The sequence below is a fragment of the Anas acuta genome, chromosome 4 (assembly GCF_963932015.1).
Source record: "Anas acuta chromosome 4, bAnaAcu1.1, whole genome shotgun sequence".
Classification (NCBI taxonomy): Eukaryota; Metazoa; Chordata; class Aves; order Anseriformes; family Anatidae; genus Anas; species Anas acuta.
The window spans coordinates 71,293,785-71,314,305 of NC_088982.1; the positions used below are offsets into that span (position 1 = coordinate 71,293,785).

At 39.3% G+C, this 20,521-nt stretch overlaps 1 protein-coding gene across 5 annotated transcripts in view; it reads right to left on the bottom strand.

Moving 5' to 3' along the window:
• The window catches only part of DKK2 (dickkopf WNT signaling pathway inhibitor 2), a 118,319-nt gene that overhangs the window by 80,668 nt on the left and 17,130 nt on the right, over positions 1–20,521 (bottom strand). The window contains exon 1 of one of the 5 annotated variants that reach the window (XM_068681909.1): positions 6–132. The exons of 3 other annotated variants lie outside the window; for them this stretch is intronic. In XM_068681909.1, the coding sequence (XP_068538010.1) occupies positions 6–40 (35 nt within the window). In that variant the 5' untranslated portion in view covers positions 41–132. Of the gene's footprint in view, positions 1–5; positions 133–20,521 lie in introns of those variants that run through there. One more of the 5 variants, XM_068681914.1, reaches the window with a different exon arrangement.

Consider the following 20,521-nt stretch of genomic DNA (forward strand, 5'->3'; position numbering starts at 1 on the left):
CCTACCTGAAAAGGCGCTTAGCGAGTCCCCACATCCTCATTCTAATCAGGGGTCCCCGGGTTTGATTTATGGAAGCAGTAACTGAGCCACATTGCACTATGATGAAGCCGTTCAGTAGTCGCACAGCTCTGCAGCAGCCTAGCACAGGGCTGTTTTTAAGTGTGATTGCTTGCTCCATTGGTCAGGTGCCATTGCAGAGCCTGGGGAACAGTGATGTATAGCAGTAGACTACATTTTCATTTTGACTCCACGTTTGATCCTCTGGTGAGCTGCAGGAGAACAATTATTTGCTGCTTTAGCTAGGCTGGGTTGGAATCTAACGTTACAATTGATGAGGAAGGGCAAATTCTCTCCCATGTCTGTTTTTGCTGAGATCCCATGTGCTGCTGAAAACAGAATAAAAATTCATCATGTCTGTTTTATGCCTCAGAGTAATTTCTCCACACCTTGTGTCTTTTCCCCTGTTATCCCAATCATAGTGCCTTTCCATGCCCCTGCTCTGCAGGATCAAGTACCTCCGTAAGAGGTTTCTGTATTTCTTAAATAGCTGTATTTTCAGTGATGTTACATGACTGTGTAATATACCTACCTACCTCAGTTGACTACGTGACTCATAATTCCCCCTCACCTCCTGCCGTTCACAACTTGCTCGATCACAGAGCAAGAAAAAGGGGTGCCTGCTTGCATGACTACTGCTATGAGGGGCAGGAGTGGAAGTGTTTTCTCCCGGCCCCATGCTCCCACATAATCTAGAGCTGTGTCTTTGAGACTCAAGCCATTCAGTGCTTCAATCTATTTTATTCTTCCTTCTCCAAAAGTGCTCCCTGGGCGTGGAAGCAGGTGATACCCTCCAAGAGCATTTCTGATATGCAAATGTCTGCAGGGGCAGCTCTCTGGGTGGCCCGTCTCCAAGATGGGAAAATCCCCAAGACTAGCTCTGCAGAGCCCAGCAGCGCTTACACAGGGAGCAAGACAGCAGCGGTGGATATTACAGTAACTGCACTGGAAAATTCCCCCATCCTCCCCTGAGCATCTGCTCTGCACGTGGTGAACAGACCTTCTTTGTCTCTTGTCCAGCAACATGCGAGTGAACCCGAGTTCCCCCAGGGAATGGAGGGATACAGGAGAAGTCAGCATAAAGATTTGTGCTGGAAGGATAAAAGATAACAGCCTGTCAAACTGCAGACCTTTAAAGCTTAACACTTTCTTTCAAATTTGCTCTCACACTGCTATCCGCTGCCAGGATATACGAAGTTTGTGACCCCGACTTACATTTACTGCTTCTTAGCGAGACATTTCAGAAAGGGAAAAAATGGAGAAAAATACAGTGTATAAACAAAAATACAACTGGTAACTATTTGTATCCTCAAATTATGTTGAGAACTGTTCAACTTGTAACAACCACAACTGTGCGAGACAGCATACAGGCTCAGGCAAACGTTTTCTTTGGTCATGTCTTTGCAGAAGTCACTTTATCATCTCTCACGCACACCTTGCTGCAGCTCCCTCAAAAAGTTTCACTTTGCAGCAGTTTCTTCCTGATAAATTCAAAAGGCCAAGACATCAGATCTTACCTACTTTGACATCCAAACCGCCTAGTCATGTGAACTGAATAGGATATCATGTGGAAGCACACAGTAATCTGAGATTATTCAAAAAAGCATGGACTAAAAGGTGGCTTCAGCCAAGTACAGTTAAGTCAGCACACAACACCTGAAAAAATTCCAATTAACAACTGAAACAAATTCGTGCAGTACGAGGACAAGACCATGCTGTGTGGGGTCCCAAGTCCCTAGCAAGATACTTAGTTGGCAGCATGTGTCTAGACTGGTCCTTCTGCAGCTAGCTGTGTGCTTCAAGTTCACAGTGTAGACAAAATCACTTCAGTTTTTGGTCTGCAGTATGTTTAAAAGCATTAGTATTTCATACTTTGAGTAAGTCACACAGTTCCAGTAACTATTTTTCCTTAGAGGAAGAACAAATGGCCTCAAAAAAGCATTCTTTTCGTGCTGCCTGAATAGAAAGACTACAAATGCACCTCAAGGGACATAAACTATGTACTGAGGTGAAAATCCTCAGCTATTTCATAGAAGCTGGGGCAACTACTACACACACATGAAGTGTAAAAATGGTGGCTCAGATTTTTAACATTATCAAATAAGTGAATCAAGGAATATTTTGAATTTTTCTCTGTAGTACTGTTGTATTAATGTGCTGGCTGACTCTCTTCTCAGGAGGCAGCTTAAACATCCATGAGACAGGATAAACGTCATTTAATTTTAGAGTCTATGGAGGTATCTCGCTTCTAAATGAACACCTTTTGAAAATACTGAGGTAAAGAAAATGATCGGTACAGAATCAGTATCAGTACAACCATTTCTGGCAGAGAAGGGCGCAGTGCAGTAGTGCTGGTCCCTACAAAACCACCTCTGACCCTCAGGGTTCACCAACAGAAGAGAGTGCAGCATGTGTCCGAGATCACCTGGATCCTCCGTCCCACCGCTTGGGTGTTTCTTCCCTGCAGCTACCTTCTGACAAAGCCCACCCAGGGGCTAACAGGGAAATCCATTAGCTGCTGCTCACCTGGTGAACAAGAGGGTCCGTACCCCATTGTGAATCCCCCGTGCTCTCCAGCCCCACAGGCTCGTCCATGATTGCATTTCTTGTTGAGTACAGATCCGCATTTGGATATTGTGCAGGATGGAAATTCTCTCGGTTTTCTGGAATTCATTACAACCTTGATCCACTCCAAACATACTGGGAAGCATGAAACAATAGAAAGAGCCTTCCAACTGTCACCTTGGATTTGTCATCAGATGTGGAATATTATAGGAAAACTTTCAAGAGGTGAAATATATATCTTCCAAGCTGGCAAAACATGCAAAACAACACTTCATCATCTTTAACTGCCTCTCAGGTGTCTCCCTACACAGTTTAGCTGTCATTGAATTGAAGTTATCTAGACCAAGCCTGTCAGAAGGGTTTTAAGCTTTATCGAGGGTCAAAACCACGCAGACAAAGACTCCACCCATTTCAATATTTTTGGTGTTATAAAATACACATTTCTGCAGTGAGGCTATTGCCTGTTTATATGCCACATACCTAGTCCGCAGTGCATCTTTTAGTGCAGTGTGGCCAGCTAAAGCAACCAAACTGTATCAGCTCGTTTCTACGACGCAAACTCACAGCAAGCTATCAACAAAACCTGTACAATGGAGCTTCCCAGCTCTGTTGTGCCATCTACGTAAAAGTCGAACGTATTTCATCTGCAGTAATGTCAAGGCTGCTCTGACTGAAACTTGAAACACAGCCACCGGCTTCTGGTCTGAAGTAAAACACAGTCACTGCTGTAATTTAAATGTGTTAGTTATAATATTTTCTTCTATGTTTTAATGCAGTGTTGGCCGAAACCCAACAGGGAATTTTTGACAACTTCTGCCAAGCTAGAATCATCAAAACAATTAAGTGACCTGAATATGATCAGTTGGAAAAAAAAATATATATATATAACACAGTAGCTATATAAAAATAGTCAATAATTGATTCAGCAACTATTCTTCATGTAGTCATCTTTGGTATTAAAAAGCTATAAAGAATTTAATGTTGCAGGCTTTCTGCTGCTAGTTATTTTTCCTAGCACAGAAGCACTAAAATCAACAGCCTCTGCCTCTCAGTAATAAAAGTATAGGCCTATGTATCTACATATTAATACTATAACATTTGAAGATTCTGTGTCTCGGCTAAAATGAGTCCATCTGTTGTGCTCTGACTAAGATATTCCCATAAAATACAGATGCAATAAGAGATGTACAGTTGCAGTCTCATGCTTTGGAGTTTAGGAAAAAAAGCTAAACCTTCTGTCTTGAAGAAAAAAAAAATCTAAGGCAAACCAACTAAGCACAAATGGCTTCATCTTTTGATGTTGCTGGATCAAGCATTCTTTGCTGGCATGTTCAGAATCAAAAGAAACATCCTGATAATGAGACATAGTGTTTTTGTGATCTTTTTTGATTTCCTGTATTAACATTAATGAAATAAAGAAGGCAACATCTGAAGTCTAAGGTCTTCATTCTTCCACAGCACAAAGTCCTTTGTGGCCAAAACAGAATTAAAAAATAAGTTCTCTCTCAGACAAAAAACATATAAATCTGTTTTGCAATACGCAAACCTATTTCTTATTAAGTTTTATGTTCTCTACTCACTTCCCTTATCTGTTTGCTCATGCTCCACTTATGTGAAAATTCACATAAATGCTCAAGCCATTTGTGTTGTTCACATCACCAAGACAGGGTCTACCTGAAACTAAAAAAAGACGTAGAGGTACGTACTGGCCTATATGCTACTTGAATTTCACCTGCTGCTTGTATGCTTATGATCCTTTATGGAAGGAATTATTCTTAACAACCATCTAGCTCCCAGACAAAATGTTTGGGGAAGAAAAAAAAATCTAATTAAGCATCTATGAACAGATATGGTGCCAAGGAAATGACTGTGAAAATCATCCTCTCTCAAGTCAAAGAGAGTTGGAACACAGCTTTGGCACGTCTCACTGATATGCCTGTCACCTCTCAACTAATTTCAGAGGTTTTGTTCAGTTCTGCTAGGGTGAAAATACAACAGTGGCACTTGTAAGTATAGAAACTAAACACCATCAGTTTGAAAACTGTTCCAGCTGAAAACTGTTTCAGCAATACTGAAAATTTGCAATTTGCTGAGGCACTCAAACATGCACATAACTTTAAGGATAGGAGTTGTATTCTGCTGACTTCATGCAAGATTATCCCCAAACCAGAACTCTGGGCATATGTAACTTTCCTCTGCATTGAGTTAGAAAAAAATATATATCTTTTTTTGACCAATTTAATAAGATACAGCTACAAATGTGATTAAAGATGATATCTTGCCAAGGTGGCCAAAGACGACAGTCAATCATAGCACAGAAGCACTTCTTGTTGTTTTAGCCCTTTATCTGCGCTGTAGAAATAACACTGTGTTTGTATGAAGCTTTGAGAAAAGGAGTCTCGAGCTCTGCTTTGTACTGGAGGAAGACCATTTGTGAGCCTCCTGTTAGCCATCCAGGATGCTGAAGGAAAAAAAATGGGCCCCAGGCAATTTTCCACCTCTCTCTCTCTCTCTAAACATTAACATACAAAAGTAGGACTCAGAGAGCCAGCAATAACAGTCCCAAAGAACCTGCAAACCCTGTGCTTCCCCATGGGACACCCTAAAGGTTACAGACAGAGGATGTTTGAGTCTCTTCCATTTTATACCAGATCACGAAATAACATTTGGTAGAACAGCACAAACTTGCTCTACCATCAACGTGAGCACAAAAATGACACTTCTCCCAAGTTAGCCAGAGCCTAAATTATACACACTTTGAGATGGGCACTGAAGGACAGATGACACCTATTCTGATATAAAACCCACCAGGGCAAAGTTACCCTCTCCAACCACATTTCAACTAGCAAAATGATTCTCTATCTGTTTGATCCTTAATATCACTTACCAATGACATATTTGGCCCTGTACTATGTACTCTGGATTTGCCATCTTATTAAACCGCTCCATTTTCACTCCTCCTTAGTGTCTTGTCTACCTCAATTCTGCAGCCAGATATGACTCTGTTCAGCATACAATCTTTGTATTGCCCCCTCTTTAAAAGGAAAAAATAAAAAGTTCCCGTTGTTTTGATGATTATACAAAAGGTTACCCCTACATAGGTTTCTATAATGCATAAGAGAAATGAGGTATGAGAATAGATGTTAGTCACAATTACTTCCCTGAACTTAAAAATTAAGACAAAGGATGGATGCTTTAAAGAATCTGATTTTTTTTTCATGGTATGTTCTGTAAGAGAAGTGTCCTTCACTTAGACAGTAAAATAGTTACAATAGTAATAAATGTTAAATGACCACCGACTGGACCAGGACACACTGAAAAAGAGCATCGTTCTTTGGACTTCCAGTTTAGCTACTTCATCATTCCTATTAAAGCCTTATTTTGGGGTATCTAATTTCTCAAAGCTTATGCCTGCATAAACATTTAAGCTTCTTATTAATATAGCTCAGCTTATTTCTTTTTATCTTAATATATTCAGTACCTCAGAAGGCGCCACAGCTGGAATGCAGCTCTTGGATATGATCATAAGTGCTTCAAAGGGAATGGGAGAGGTCAGCATGCCTGAAAGAAAAGATATTGCCACTGCCAAGGACCAAAGAGATTGTGACAAGATGGGAATACGGAAGTTAATACAGAAAAGGAAAGACAGCGAACAAAACCAGGGTCAGAACCAGCAAGGTCCTTGTGGTAGGGAAGTTAAAATACTTTGCTTTCTGTAAATAATAAATAAATAAATAAATAAATAATCAACAAGCTGATGAAACCTTCCCAAGAGGCAACTGAAGGATGATAATCCAGCGCAGGGGTACACCAGAGAGATTCGTTACAGAAACGTGAATCAACTTAGGGAAAACAAAAGCACTGTATAAACCTACATTATTTCTGAGAAACAGCCCACACTGCTTTTTTTTTTTCAAGCTAAAACACTGCGAGGTTCTGACATATTTGAATAGCTGATTGGGCTGCTTTTGTGTGCACGCATTTAATTTTTGGCTTTCATCCCTTCTGGAAGTAATGAAATACCTTAGGAAAACGCTTCTTGCAAAAGAAACATGGTGTATCAGTTTCGTTCAAAGTAATATTAGTAAATCAGTGTAAATGAAATCAGCATTTGCCCCCAGTTGGTTCAGAGGGAACAAAGTTCTAAACTTATTAAGAAACTTCAAAGGCAATATGAAAAGGAAAAGGTCTCATGAAACGGAACATTTATATGGAGTTCCAAGTAGTTTGTGCCCATACACAAATATTTGTTCAGGGATTATTGTTAATGAAAATTCTTCTTATTGAGTTCAGCCTTTGTAACATCTTTCAATTTTCCTAAATCTAGCCACGTCCAGCAAAGCAAGCGCTCCAGATGTTGCAGAGTTTTTACGACGCAGACAGATGTCTCATAGGTAAGGTCACCTCGACCATTTCAGCCGCCTATGTTCTGAGCTGCTCTGGGCTGCTCTCAGCCCAGTTGTTTCCCAGCGCACAGGAGGCCGAGCCCCTTTGAGGTAAACCATAAAAAAAGCAATGAAAAAGAAAAAAAAAAAGAGGATTTCATACATTCATACTTAACACAGCCAAATACTCAACCACTCCAACATTAGCTCCCAGTCCTCAGCATGTGCGTATGTAAATTCCCTCTGACAACTCTCAGACATCTGTGAAAAGTTCACGTAACAAAAGCTGCATCTGACAATCAAGTTCAGCGATGAACTCACAGTTTGGTGAAGAACAGACATGGCAGGAGAGTCATCTTGTCTGCTGAATGAATCCAGATAACATCTTATCAGTCAACACTTCTTAACACTTCTTAGCACTAGCAAGAACCTGCAACTGAGAGCATCAATGGCCCCAGACTTTCATACTTTCATCTTTTTTTTTTTATTTTATTTTTTAAAGAAAAACATTAAGTTTGGGGGAAAACAGGGTGGAAACTACAATTTTGGAAGACCAAATATTCTACTTTCCCTACTGTCCCACCCCAGCACAGTCTTTAATAGTTTTAGGGTATGTCATCCTCCAACCATAGGCATATCCCCTGGCCCCTGTGCTCAAATACATCCCAGTTCTTTCGCTGGACACAGTCCCTATCTGTTACACCTCAATACTAGTCTATGCTGTTCTTATGCTTGTCATTATCCTCCAAAGCAAAGATGCGTTTGAGATAAAGGTAGGCAGATTTACACTGAAAATTGACCTTCCAAAAGCCTAAGTAAATATAATTGCTGTATTAATTGCAGACACTTGGGAATTTGAAAAATCTGTATATAAAAAAAGAGGCTGATCAAAAAGGCTGTTTCTAGTCAGAAACTGTGCTACCAAGGAAAGTTATGCTAGCAACATTAAAGAAATACACATAAACCCAATAAAGAAATTGCTTAGCATAGGTTATTAAATATGACCAAAAAAAATTTGCAACTTAAAAAGTTCTAAAAAAAGCTTCACACTGTGCAAAGCCCAGAGGTACCCAAGTGACAAACGAAGATAGCAAAGTGTCTGAAGTTACAGCCTGCCCAGAAGTGCTTACTCATGTCTCTTTGCACCTTGTAGAGGATGCTGACTATTGGCACAGGCACCCTGCCAGCAGAACAGCTGAAGCCTGGAACCAGCTCCATCAGGAAGCTTTGTGAGCCCACGCAGATCCCTGCCCCGCACCCAATTCCTGCATGGCCAGTTCCAAGGGCTGCTAAGTCATAAGCCAGGTTCCTCTCCTGAACTGTGCAACTGGGAAAATGAATCTGATTTCTCACCATAGCACATTTCAATTTCTTCTTCTCTTTCTTGGTTTGGAACCTGGAGGTAACTGGAAAACGTAAGGGGCATTTTTCTTTAATACTGTAGACTCATTTTCTTTCTATAAAATATCTTCAGATGTCCTTTTAAAAGATGACTCTGAAGACCAAAGGTTTAAAAAAAAAATCACTAAATATCACACAATTTAGCATAAGAATTACAAGGATTATCAATCCATGTTTTGAATGAATTTGGATGAAATCATCATTTAGGTTTGGTGTTACTGTTTATACATGTTCTTAAACAAGAATTTGCAAAGCAACTGTTTTAACTGATTTTATCAGAATTAATTGCAGCCTGGAAGTCCGTATTAACATGGTATGTTCTACAAACAGCAAAAATCTCTAGCCTCTGTTTCTTACTCTGAGGGTAAATGCATCCACCCATTTTTCTGGCTTACATCAGAACATTCTGGCAACCAAATTACATTCGCTATCACAGTATCGAAGCCAGCTCTAGTAAATAAGAAAAGCTGCTGAAATCAAACTCGCATCTTCTGGTTACAGCACTGCAATTGCTTTATGAAAGGAAGAGCCCTCGACAGCAGAATGCCTTCTAGCACAACGTGGAGCAAATGTTGAGTAACGGATGGTCTGCTGTCCTCTATGTTGACTCACTAGAAAAGGTTTTTGCAGCATTTGGGTTTTCCCTGATGACTTTTCGCCTAAGTATTGATCGCAGTTGACTCCACTTGGCTCGTACGAGGCTGATCGTGTCACACACTCCAACTGTGCCTCTGCTGGTCTGCACTGTAGCATGCAGAACGATAACCCATTGGAATCGATGATTCTTTTGTAAACGAAGCCAAACCACACGATCAGAACACTGTGATTGCATAGAGGGGCAATGAGTGACATGGGTTATTGACTGATTAATACTTCGCTGTAGCAATAACACAAGCTTCCATTGGAGAACATCTGGAAACATTACAGTGCAATAGCTCTTCAAAATAATGAGGTCTATCAATCATCCACGGGACCACTGAATATGAAAGAGCTTCATGTTGTCTATAAAACAACCAGACTTGATGCTACTCGCTCATGACTGGTGATTTCACTTTGGCCAGGACAAATAGGTATCTGCAGAGCAGCTGCTGTAATCATAATATAGAGTATCTTCTTTGATTGGATTAATCTGCCAAGGCTAGGGAGCGCATGATGTAGAAAATAGCTCACCAAAGAAAAGAACAAAGCCACAACTACAAAGGTAAATAAGTCAAAGAGACTTAGCTCAAGAAGATTTATGGGAGTTATCAAATCTTTAGCATGGCTTCACCCACACAAACGCTAACAAAAATCAAAGCTGTTGTTTTTCTGGTTTTATTTCTGTGTTTCTAAATTATGCCACTTCAGACAATACAGGTAAGGCACGTCGTTATTAATCATTTCAGTAGAAACTAAGTAAGAGTAACACGTAAAAAGGAAATGCTACCATCCACAGTAAGCAAAAAGACTTGGAAAAAGAGGTGGGATTCCTTGTTGTGAGAACTTATTGCTCACTAGTGGCAATGCGATTTCAAAAAGGAAAACCCAGATGGTTACAAGTGAGGAATTCTTAATAATTCCTCATAACGAGGAATTCTTGAAGTTGCAAAGACAAAATTCAGAGTTTGGGGTGGTAGGTTAAGAGGGTCTTTGGTGAGGCAAGTAGAATACCCTTGGCTTTTTCCATCTGAAAGTTTTCACAGATTGAATCTTTAATCCAAAATATTCAGACTTGGGCAACTAACACTACAGCCCTCAATCTGCATGCAGGCACCAAATCAAGGGTCTGAATTTCTCTTACAGCTACTACCAAGGGGAATTGCTTCAAATTGCTGGAATTAAATGTATATTGAGAGGCAGTTACTTGGCTACAAAATTTTATTGACCCACCCTCTTTCCACACATTTTTCCAAGAAAACTGATAAAAGGCAAGTGATTCTCCCTTACTATCCAAAATGCCATTTCACAAGAAACTTTTGACCAGAACCCTGAGTTCAGGCAACACGCACGTTCATTACAAAATCCTTTACTATCTTAGTAGTATTCCCTCTACTATTCAGCCTTACCTTTTCTCATTAACTTTTCCTTTCTTTGTTTTCTGCTCTGTCTAGGTGGGGAAGAAAGAATTGGCTAGGCCAATCCCATTCCCAAAATGAAGGTAACAGAAACAACTTTGGAGTAGAAAAATCAAAGCCATATTGTTATAATATTACTTCCCTCCATCACTGTCCCCATCACTCATTCCTTCCCTTTAAAAACATTATTTTGAGAGGGCCATAGATGAAAGCTATAAAGTTATACAGAACAGCACAAAGTACAACTGCTTACATGAAAGTTTGTAGACTATAGAAACCTTCTAGGCATGTAAAAGGCCAGTGAATTGCACAGGATACCAAAAGAAAAAGTAGACAAATTGGTAATCTGGCTATTTTTAAACCCCGTTTTGGGGAAGGAAGGATCTATCCTCCATTTACGCCACGATCTATAGCACTGCAGCATCAGGTAAGGGAAAGCCAGCCAGCACTATGACAAGATGTATCTTCCGATTCGTAACAGGCAGCACTTTGTGAGGCTTGGCCTGGCTTGCGTGAAAGCCAACTCTGGACAACGCTCAGAAATCATCGACCAAGAGCATTCCAGACGGCAGATTGGGACTTTTTGAGTCACAATGTTTCCTGGCTGCTTTCAAGCAGCACAAGGATTTGTTGCTGCTACCCAAAACCTACACTTCATGAAACCTTTATATCCCTGAGGGACATTTTGGGGGCAACCTTCTCGTAATGTACATCCTCTTGTACTCCCTGGAGGATGCTCGCTTTCCCTTTTTCTCCAGCCAGAGCAGAAGGGGCACTAAAAGGTTGCTCATTTGACATCAGCTCAACTTGTATCAGCACCCATGCTCACATCATTCAGAGATTCAGCTGCCCTAATGTCCAGGTAACCAGCAAACAAGGGCAACAACAGGAGCTTGCAAAGGAAGAGTTGGTAAATAAATCTGTTTCTCGAGCAAGTACCTGCTGTACTTGTAAGCATGCTACAACGCAGTGCTTGGAAAGCAGCTATTTATAAACACAGAGACGAATTAGGCTCATTTTTCACATTCAGTACAAGACAGTTTCTCAAGATCAGATTGATGATAGGGGTGAATGCCGAGGCTGAGGCCAGATGGAACGCTGCCCTCTCAGATCAATGTAGAAAAATGGTCTTTTGCCAAACAAATAAACAGACGGAAGAAAAAAAAAAAAAAAAAGGAAAGCAAGCCTAATTATACCAACCTTTCTAAGAAACATTTCCAAAAATACTTATTGGCCTTATCTGGAGTGGAAAGTTTCAGAAGAAGCACCAGAGGTGTTTTATTTTAGCTTGGCATGAGTAGTGAAATTACAGGAATGACTTCTAAGTGTGGCAAGTGCAGCTGCTGCTCAAAGACGCAGTTTAAGGGTTCTACATAAAACCATAAAATCCCTGAGAGACTTGTAAAGAGCTGGTATGGTTTCTTTTGAATTCAAGAACTTTTTTCTTTCTTTTAAAGAGCCAGTTGGCTTCTGTTGTAACAGAGCTCAAGGCAACACCATTAAGACAATAGTGGGAATACAATGATCAATTGCTCCAAAGCATTGCCATGTTCAAGGCTAGGCCCTCTAAAATTCCTATTAAATGACACCAATCCAAAGATTTCAAATAACAAGAGGAGAAGACTTGCCAAGGACTCTGACCTCTCTTAGTTTTTAGCAAATCACAGTTACTATACAAGAACAGGCAAAAGCAATTAAGAAGCAAGAAGTTAAATGCTAAACAACGCTCGCCGAGCTCGTGTTGTGACTAAAGGAAACGTTCCTGCTACGTGTGAATTTGGGGTGGGTAGGGTTGTCAGATGCAAACAGAGCTTTGCACTCGGATAGGTAACTTTGCACATGTACTTGGATGAGCTTTTCTCCCGCGTGGGGGAGAAGAGAGTGTCAGCAAGCACAGTGCTGGGAGAAAGGGCTTCTACAGAAAAAGAAGCAGAGGTTTCCAGCATGAAATTCTTCATAAAACACAAACAAGGAGGAAAGCAAAACGTGTATCTTCATTACTGAAAGTAGTCCTGAACATAAGATCCATAACTGAAAATACTCTCTTACATAAATCAAGGATATTTTAGATCAGAAATGTAACCAAGCACGAAAATCATCACATTTTCACACAGGGTGTGTGTAATGACCAATAACATCAAGCCACTTCCATCCAGCATAAATTAAAAGATGACTGCATTCAGAAACAAATTGTAAAAGAAACAGCATGTCAAAGTGAGGTTTTTAGTAGCAGTGAATGTCATCAAGAGAGAATAAATATCCTACAGTTATATTTTCAGGTATGCCTCTAACTTTGTGCCTGGCTTCAGGCATGAAGCTTGCCCATCTAACAACAGATTCACAACACAGCTCATCATCTGATTTTGAACATGAACAGTTTGAACTTCCACATGTAATAGGAACAGAAAAATGTTGCTGGAACACTTTAACTCTGACATTTCCTACTGCTTGCAGAAAAACTCCTTCCATTGGTTTCAGCAAGCACTGGAGCTGGCCTGAAGTCATGGGGAGTCATTGGCTATTCCTGGTTTTGAGAGCGGCTGGAACAAACCTCTATTTAATAATCAAGAAAACAATCTGCACACCACCTCATTTTTTCTTAAAAGCAAAGGAAAAAGAGAGAAAAATAACACTTAGTAGATTTAGAAGCAAGTATTTCATTCTGAGCATCCCTCCGCTGGTAAGGATGATGATTAACTCAGATTAGGCACATCAGCTGCTAAATTGGCCTACTGTAACCCCTGTGGGCTCTCTGAGCTTTTTCTTCTAATAACGTGTGTGATTTACCCCTTAAAATTATGTTTCTTCAGGCAGAGGACAGGCAGCCTAGCAATATTTTATGCTAACACCCAATCCCCACATCACTGGCTTTATTTTCTGCCTATTGGTTAGAGAATTAACCCTCAGCTTTTCCTCAGGACAAATAATAACTAATTGTTCGTACAATGGTGCTAAAGATAACCAATTTCTCAGGCTCTGCCAAGATGAAATATGTCTGCAATTTCCTATTTTCTGGGTCCCCTTTTTTCCTCCTGTCTATCCAAAGTATCAGCCTCAGCTTTCTTCACCGCTTTGTTTCACAGTTGAGAGGCTGCCAAGATTCATCATTTCCTGCTTACACAGCAATCTAAACCAGACCTTTTAATCAGATTCTTTATTGTGAATCCTTTTCCTTTGCACTTCTACCTAAGACTCGTGAACCCGAAGAATTAGAGAAGTGCTAGTTTATTTCCATTTTCTCCTCTCACTTCTATTCCTTAATAACATATTCACGCTTAATTTAAAAGCTAACGTACGCAAAAAAATATAGAGAGATAAATAGATTATCCTTGAACTCGTACCATTTTTAATGCTACATGAGGGCACTGACTAAAATTAAGGCAATCTCTAACTATAAAATTCAAAGTAAGGATCAGTTCAAGGCACAGATTTGATACAGACACTATCAGCTACAGATCACAAACCAAAAGACCAATATTTTGCAGTAAAAGTATTTTAAAAACTAGACCCACATATTTTAGAGAGCATTTTACCCAAATTATCATCCCTCGGCAATTAAGAAATGACTGTGGAATATTATTTCCCCATTAGTTTTGCTTTTTTTTTTTTTTTTTTTTTTTTTTTTTTTACACAAATTAACAAGAAAGATAGAAAACTAGATTTAGCTACTTGGCTACTCTAAGTCCCAAGCAATTGATTTTCTTTCAATATTAGTCCTGGGACACAAGAAAGAAGGGAAGAAACTTTCTATATCCAACATACAGTAGTTCTAATATAAGCATTTTATTTTATTTTATTTTATTTTCTAATGGAATAAAAAACAGTTACATGGGTTTGTGTAATTTTCATGATTAAAACTTGGAACAGTTTTACCAAGAGCTTGTGCCTTATCTTCCTGGTTAATAAATAAAATAAGCTTGTTAAAAAAAAGCAGAGAAGTCAATTCTTTAATAAGCAAAAACTAGTATTTCTGTCCTTAGCCCAAATGGAAAAGTACATATGATTTTTTTACTGCTGGGATATGAGTCCAGAAACTTGCAATTAGTCATTTTCCTAACTGCAGGCAAGGGGGGAATTAACAGAAAAGCAGTCCTCTAACACTCTTCATCTTCTACAGTTACATGTTGACAACTCTGTCGCCTACTAACTTCCAAAAAATTAGCAATTATTTCAAAGCTTTTTATTTATTAGCTTTTTGCTAATGAAATTAGTAATTGAATGACTCAGAGAACTGGCTAGAGCTCAAGCCATACCCCTTCAATTCAGAACAACCCCAATGTGTCACTCAAAGCAACAGTTATCTGAAGGTTATCTCCCTTGTGATGCTGTTTGGTGAGCTCCAAGACCTAGCAGAAACTGGGGTGAGAGCAAATTCATCCTAAATTCACATTCAGACTACATTCCACATACAAATAGCCAAACTAACTTTTAATTCAACCAATGCAGATTCTGATAGCTGTGTTGTCAGGAGCAGGACCCAAGCAAGAAGCTGGAAATAGTTTGTGGACATGTCTCAGCCTGTGGCACTGGTAAAAGGTCAGCCCACAGGTGGTTGCCTTTATTCTTTGTGATAAAGAAAAAGGATTCAATTCCTTACGTATTTGATTCTTGTTAATACGCTTGCTGCTGTTCCTATTAACCATGTAAATATTTCACACTTTTTTTTAATCATTTTAAGAATTTGATGTCCCTATCCTTCAGTTGTGAGCTTCATAGGCTTTTTTTTTCAGCTTTGCTATTAGAGAAATCCCAGTCAGAAGACGAGCATTTGAAAGGGGCTAGAGCCCAAATTCATATGCCTCTCACAGCTCAGGGTTTCTGGGGGGAGGAAGGGGAGCAAGAAGTGATGCTTGTTAAATGGTGATGGCAACGGAAGGCTCTGGGACTCTTGCACTGCCAACACAGTGACTTCCAAACACAGAAAATCCTTGTGTATCACAGACTCAATTCTGTATTTTCATATTTTGCTTGCTAGCTCACCAAAGAAAGAAAACAGGATAATAATTGTACGTTTTCAAAACCAAATTTGCTGAATACCTTCATTGTGCATGGATGAATAAGCAACATTTTTTGCATTGAAACATCTCAAGCTGGCATTCTCTGGCTACTGAATGCTCCTTGAACCATGGTCTTCTTGTTCGTAATTGATTTGGAAAAGCACAAAAATACTAACCTTGTGTTTTCTCCTCACCCCTTTTCCCATAGCTTATTAGCCATCAGTATTTTAAAGAATTCACATTTTTATGTCGTGTTGTAGAAGCACTCTGCATCTGACCCCACAACACAAAGCACAGCAGGCAGAATGTTACCGGGGGCATGGCGAGGACATGGGACCAAAAAGAGGGATGGGAGGGGGGCTGTTCACTGGAAAGCTGATAAATATGCTAGAAGGCATCAGAAAAGTACACAAACTATACTGATTTAGAGCACTTCTCAAAAATACATAATCCTTTTCTTTTCTTTTTTTTCTTTTTTTGACTTTTTTTTTTTTTTAAATACCCAACTTCCTCAATATTCACTTAAAAGAGAAGAAAGAAACGGGTCCTTTTCTAAAAATCTGTCTAAATTGAACTATGAGTTTCTTCTGCTCGTTCTCCACTAGAAGTAACTATACTGCCCTTAGGGTATCTTGTATTCCATCAATGCTCTTCGGACATCACAACTAATAAAGCAACAGGACACAGGCAGTTAAAGTATAAGTCCCTATCTGCATATAAATATGATTTTTGTAAAAGAAAGGAGATTTTAAAATATTACCAGCCAACTGAATTCCTTTACCAGGTGCCCTATTAAGTGACAGAAGACATTTTTAAGGTGATTAGAGTACAAAATTGTTCAATACATATGTTTAGTGTCAGAATGAATTAGTTATTATAAAGAAAAGTCCCATGTAGCAAATACAGCCAACTGGAATAAAAAGGTAAATGGTTCTTAAACGTATCTTTTGTTTTTTTCCTATTAGAGTCTAAATACATGCTTGAAAAACTGTTTCAATTTTCTGCAAGGTATATGAGAAAATAATTCATTGATTACAAAATCATTCTCCCACGTGTAAGTATATGTAGAGCAGTCAAACTGTTCAATACATCTCTGTCGGTATCAGCTGGCAGAAACTGGTTTCACATCACAATCTGTAAGAATCCACAGAAATCCCACAGAAACTACAGCTTTAACAAGGAATAATTTAGCCCAGGTCCCTTCACTTGCTAAATACAGTAATGATTATATCAGAAATGGTAAAGACAAGCCATTATGCCGCTCTTTTAGTCTTCATTATGGGTTCTTACAGATGTTGCTCATATTATTACCGGGTTACCCTCAGAAGTTCCTGAAGCCATCTTATTTTGGAAAAATTACTCAATCACAAGGTAATTAATACAAGCAAATTTTATCCACCTGATGAAAATGATGCATTTGACCCAAAGACATAGATTTCTCCATATTAGCTTAATATGTCAAAGTAAAATATCTCGCAAAGTCTGCAGGGCTGAGAGTAGAAGTTAACTGCTTGCAACTCCAAAACTACAGCATCATTCCTGATAAATTATCTAAAAATCAATACTTTGTTCAGTGATGAAATAATTTAATTTTGCTTAAACAGATTGCAGCTTAAGAGTAGTCCCTTCCATGGTTCAAGTCCTTTTGTCAATTTGAGTGGAAGGTCTTAGTTAAACTGCGCTGATTTCTTGATGTCCACTGAATATTTTTCTATAAAAAGCGACATAAAATTAACAATGCAACATCCTTCAAACGCTGGAAGGATCACCAGGTTGCATGTAGCTCTCACAAATGAGTACAGCTCAAAAATTGTTCATGTGACTACATTTTCTTTGGCCTACAAGAAGTTTCATTAAAGATACATGCTATAAGGGAGACTGGCCAGAAGCAGCCTGCAGAACGACTAAATAAATCATTTGATTAGGTCTTAACAACTGCTAAAGAAAAGCACAGAAAGCCCCAAAGAAAGGTCAGTACCTCTGGGAAAAGCACAACCAGAATCTTTCCTATCACGATGAATGTGAAGCTCATAGGCTCCCAGAATTATGACTTCTTTGTCATAACCTAAAGTAGCTCAACATGAACACATTGCACATATGAACAGCAGCAACTACAACTCCAATTCAAGCTGTTCCTTGAAGTCCTTAGAAAATAATAAGGCATTAGAGACAGAAGGCTGCAAGGCTACCTAAGCTTTGACAGGCTCCCATATAGCAGCCTTTGTCTGACTCCTGCGGGAATAATGCACGTTCAAAGTATTGCCTTCCACCCTAAGTGAGTCAAATTAGGAAAGATAAGGGAATGAGTGGAAGACCTAGAAATGTATTTGTGATATTATGCAGTATGGCAAAACTAAGCTGGAGGCAAAGTTTTAGCCCATCATAAATGACAAGCAAAAAGACTCTAAAACAAAGGGTTTAGCTAAGGCACTGCTGTTTAATTAAAACTACAAGCTGTTTACTCACAAGCTGTTTAATTAAAACTACACACTATTAGTCTGCTTGTAACACTTGTTATTAATTTTCCCCCAAAACAGAGTGCCAAGCAAGGTGAACGTTTACATGGGCACTCGTGAAAATGTGAAGGACTCTATCTGTAACGTGGTGAAATTCCTCAGTCCACGAGGCTGTAAGTGCTTTAGGACTCCCCAGGTGTAGGGCAGGCTTCTGCGTGGCATTTGCCTTTTTATTCCCATGGCATGGATTCTCTTCTGAGATCTCATCCTAGGAAGGTCCCAGAGATACCCTTGAAATTTTAGCTAACTTTCTTGCAGAACCCCATCCTTCTGCAATAATCTGGATTATATCCCTCTGGGCTACTTTACTCCTTTCGATGGCCTTGCACGTGGCACCAGCCAGAGGCACAAACAGGCTGCAAGCAGGATTCAAACATCATTCATCTTTACTTTCTACACAGCAGTATTTTTGAGAAAGTCCCCAGACGACATGAAACCACCTAAAATATTTTGGGATTTGTTCTCTGAAAGAATTTTTCAGCCCGACTGAGCTCACTGTCTTTGACCTTGGTCAACTAACCCATCTCCTGTCATATAAGCATGCCTGTATCTTCTCTGCTCCTGCTGAAAGTGCTTTTTGAATCTCCTCTAGTCCGCCTCACAACATCTGGCCTCTTTGTTCTGTCTTTATTAATTTTCCATTGCTTCAAACCTCCTGCCTCCGGATAGGAAGAATAAAACCTACGTTTCTCAGCCTGCTGTCACAAACTATTTCCATCTCAGCTTCCAAAAGGTATCCCCGGTCTGCAAGGAATGTGGTGAAACCCTGGGCAGAAGCAGCCGAAACACATTTGAAAGAGATTTATAAACAATTAAGAAGATCAAGAAGTCTTATAAGACAGTGAAGCCAACTAGAAGACACCAGCTACACGGAGATTCGGCAAAGTCACCACAATCATACTCTTGGGAAAGTTCAGCCCAGAGGTGCTTGTGTGCCCTTGGGAAATGGCATCGATTTCCCTGCCAAAGTTTATGGAAGCTTTATCCATGAGGGCATGAATTCACACCAATTCATAAATAATGAATAGTGAAAGACAATTTAAATAAGTTATTTGCAAACAACTCACAGGCCGGAAACTTTTGCTTGAAGTGTTCTCTCAGCAGTTTCAAAACAATGAGCAAATTCATTAAAAAAAAAAAAAGTCTTGCACTTCAATAGACCACAAACCAAAAAAAAAGGGTAACATTTGAATATATTATTTGCTACAAATGGATCGCCCTTCTCTGGATGAAACTCTTGCAATGCTTAGGATAAATTGAACTATTGTGCCTTTTCGGTTTCTTTCTCCATTTTACAGAAGAAGGGAACATTTGTATACAATAAGTAAAAATACTGAGGATCACGTTCTAAAAGGAACACTGAAAATCAGTCTGTGTGAATACAGAAAAAGCACATCCATGCAGAAGCTGTTTCAGATAGGCTCTGAGACGGTCTGCTAAGTAGGAACAGCTACATTTCTGCAGGCTCACACCTGTGTTAATGCCAAGGTGACATCAAACCTGATATATACGAACCCCGCTCGGTTTCAGCATAGTGCAGCTGCAGAAAGCAGCCCCATCAGTGCTTGGCTGTGACACCGCAACGTGGGCAGCGATGAATCCTGATGTATAGGGGACCCAAATGGCTTCTCAAAAATGCACATGGAAGAAAGATGTATTTTTAATGCAATATATTATCGTTGCATATTAAAAACATTTCCAGCAGTTACAATATATTGTAAGTATAATGGACCTGCCACCCTTAGATAATGTGAATAATATATGGAGAATGCTGGTTAGCACACATGCTTTCTGTAGATGAAAATAAAATGTATTTGACAAATGGTCTTAGCTGCCTTCCTATTCTCTCAGTACCTGGAAAAATATGATATGGTTGTGGAAGAACTCGAGGTTTTCAGCAGAGCCCACAAGGCATTAGACATTAAAATCCCACAGAAATTCAATGGGAAATAGCTTCCCGATTCCCTCCAAAACACTTTTAAAGAGTCAGGCATAATTAGAATATTGCCAAATTATAGTCAAGTATCAGAGTTTATTCATACGTGGAGGCCAAGTAATGACTGACATCAGTCAAATAGGATTGGACAAAAAATAGCAATGTGCAGGTATATGTAGGTAATATCATTATAGAACTGGAAAGCACATACACTTGTTGTCTGTGAAGAATTACATGGGTACTCAATAATTTTGACATAACTGTCAAAACGTATGACTACACGCATATATTCTCACCATCTCTAGAGTGTTTCAGTATTTAAATGCATAACTTGTAGCAGAAGTAGCCTATGAAACAAAAATGCATGTGCATTTCAAAAAAATACTCTAAAAATACAAATCTGTAGAAATGTGATATTCTTTTTTTTTTTCCCCTCATAGGGCAAAAAAAAAAAAATATATATATATATATATATATATATATTATTTTTTTTTTCCTGGAACAGTGGGAAAACTATTTGGGGGTGAGCCCATTTTTATGAAGATTAATGAAAGAGCGGAGAATGAAGTGTAAAACACGTTAGATGCTTTATAAGCAACATAAGGTGGAC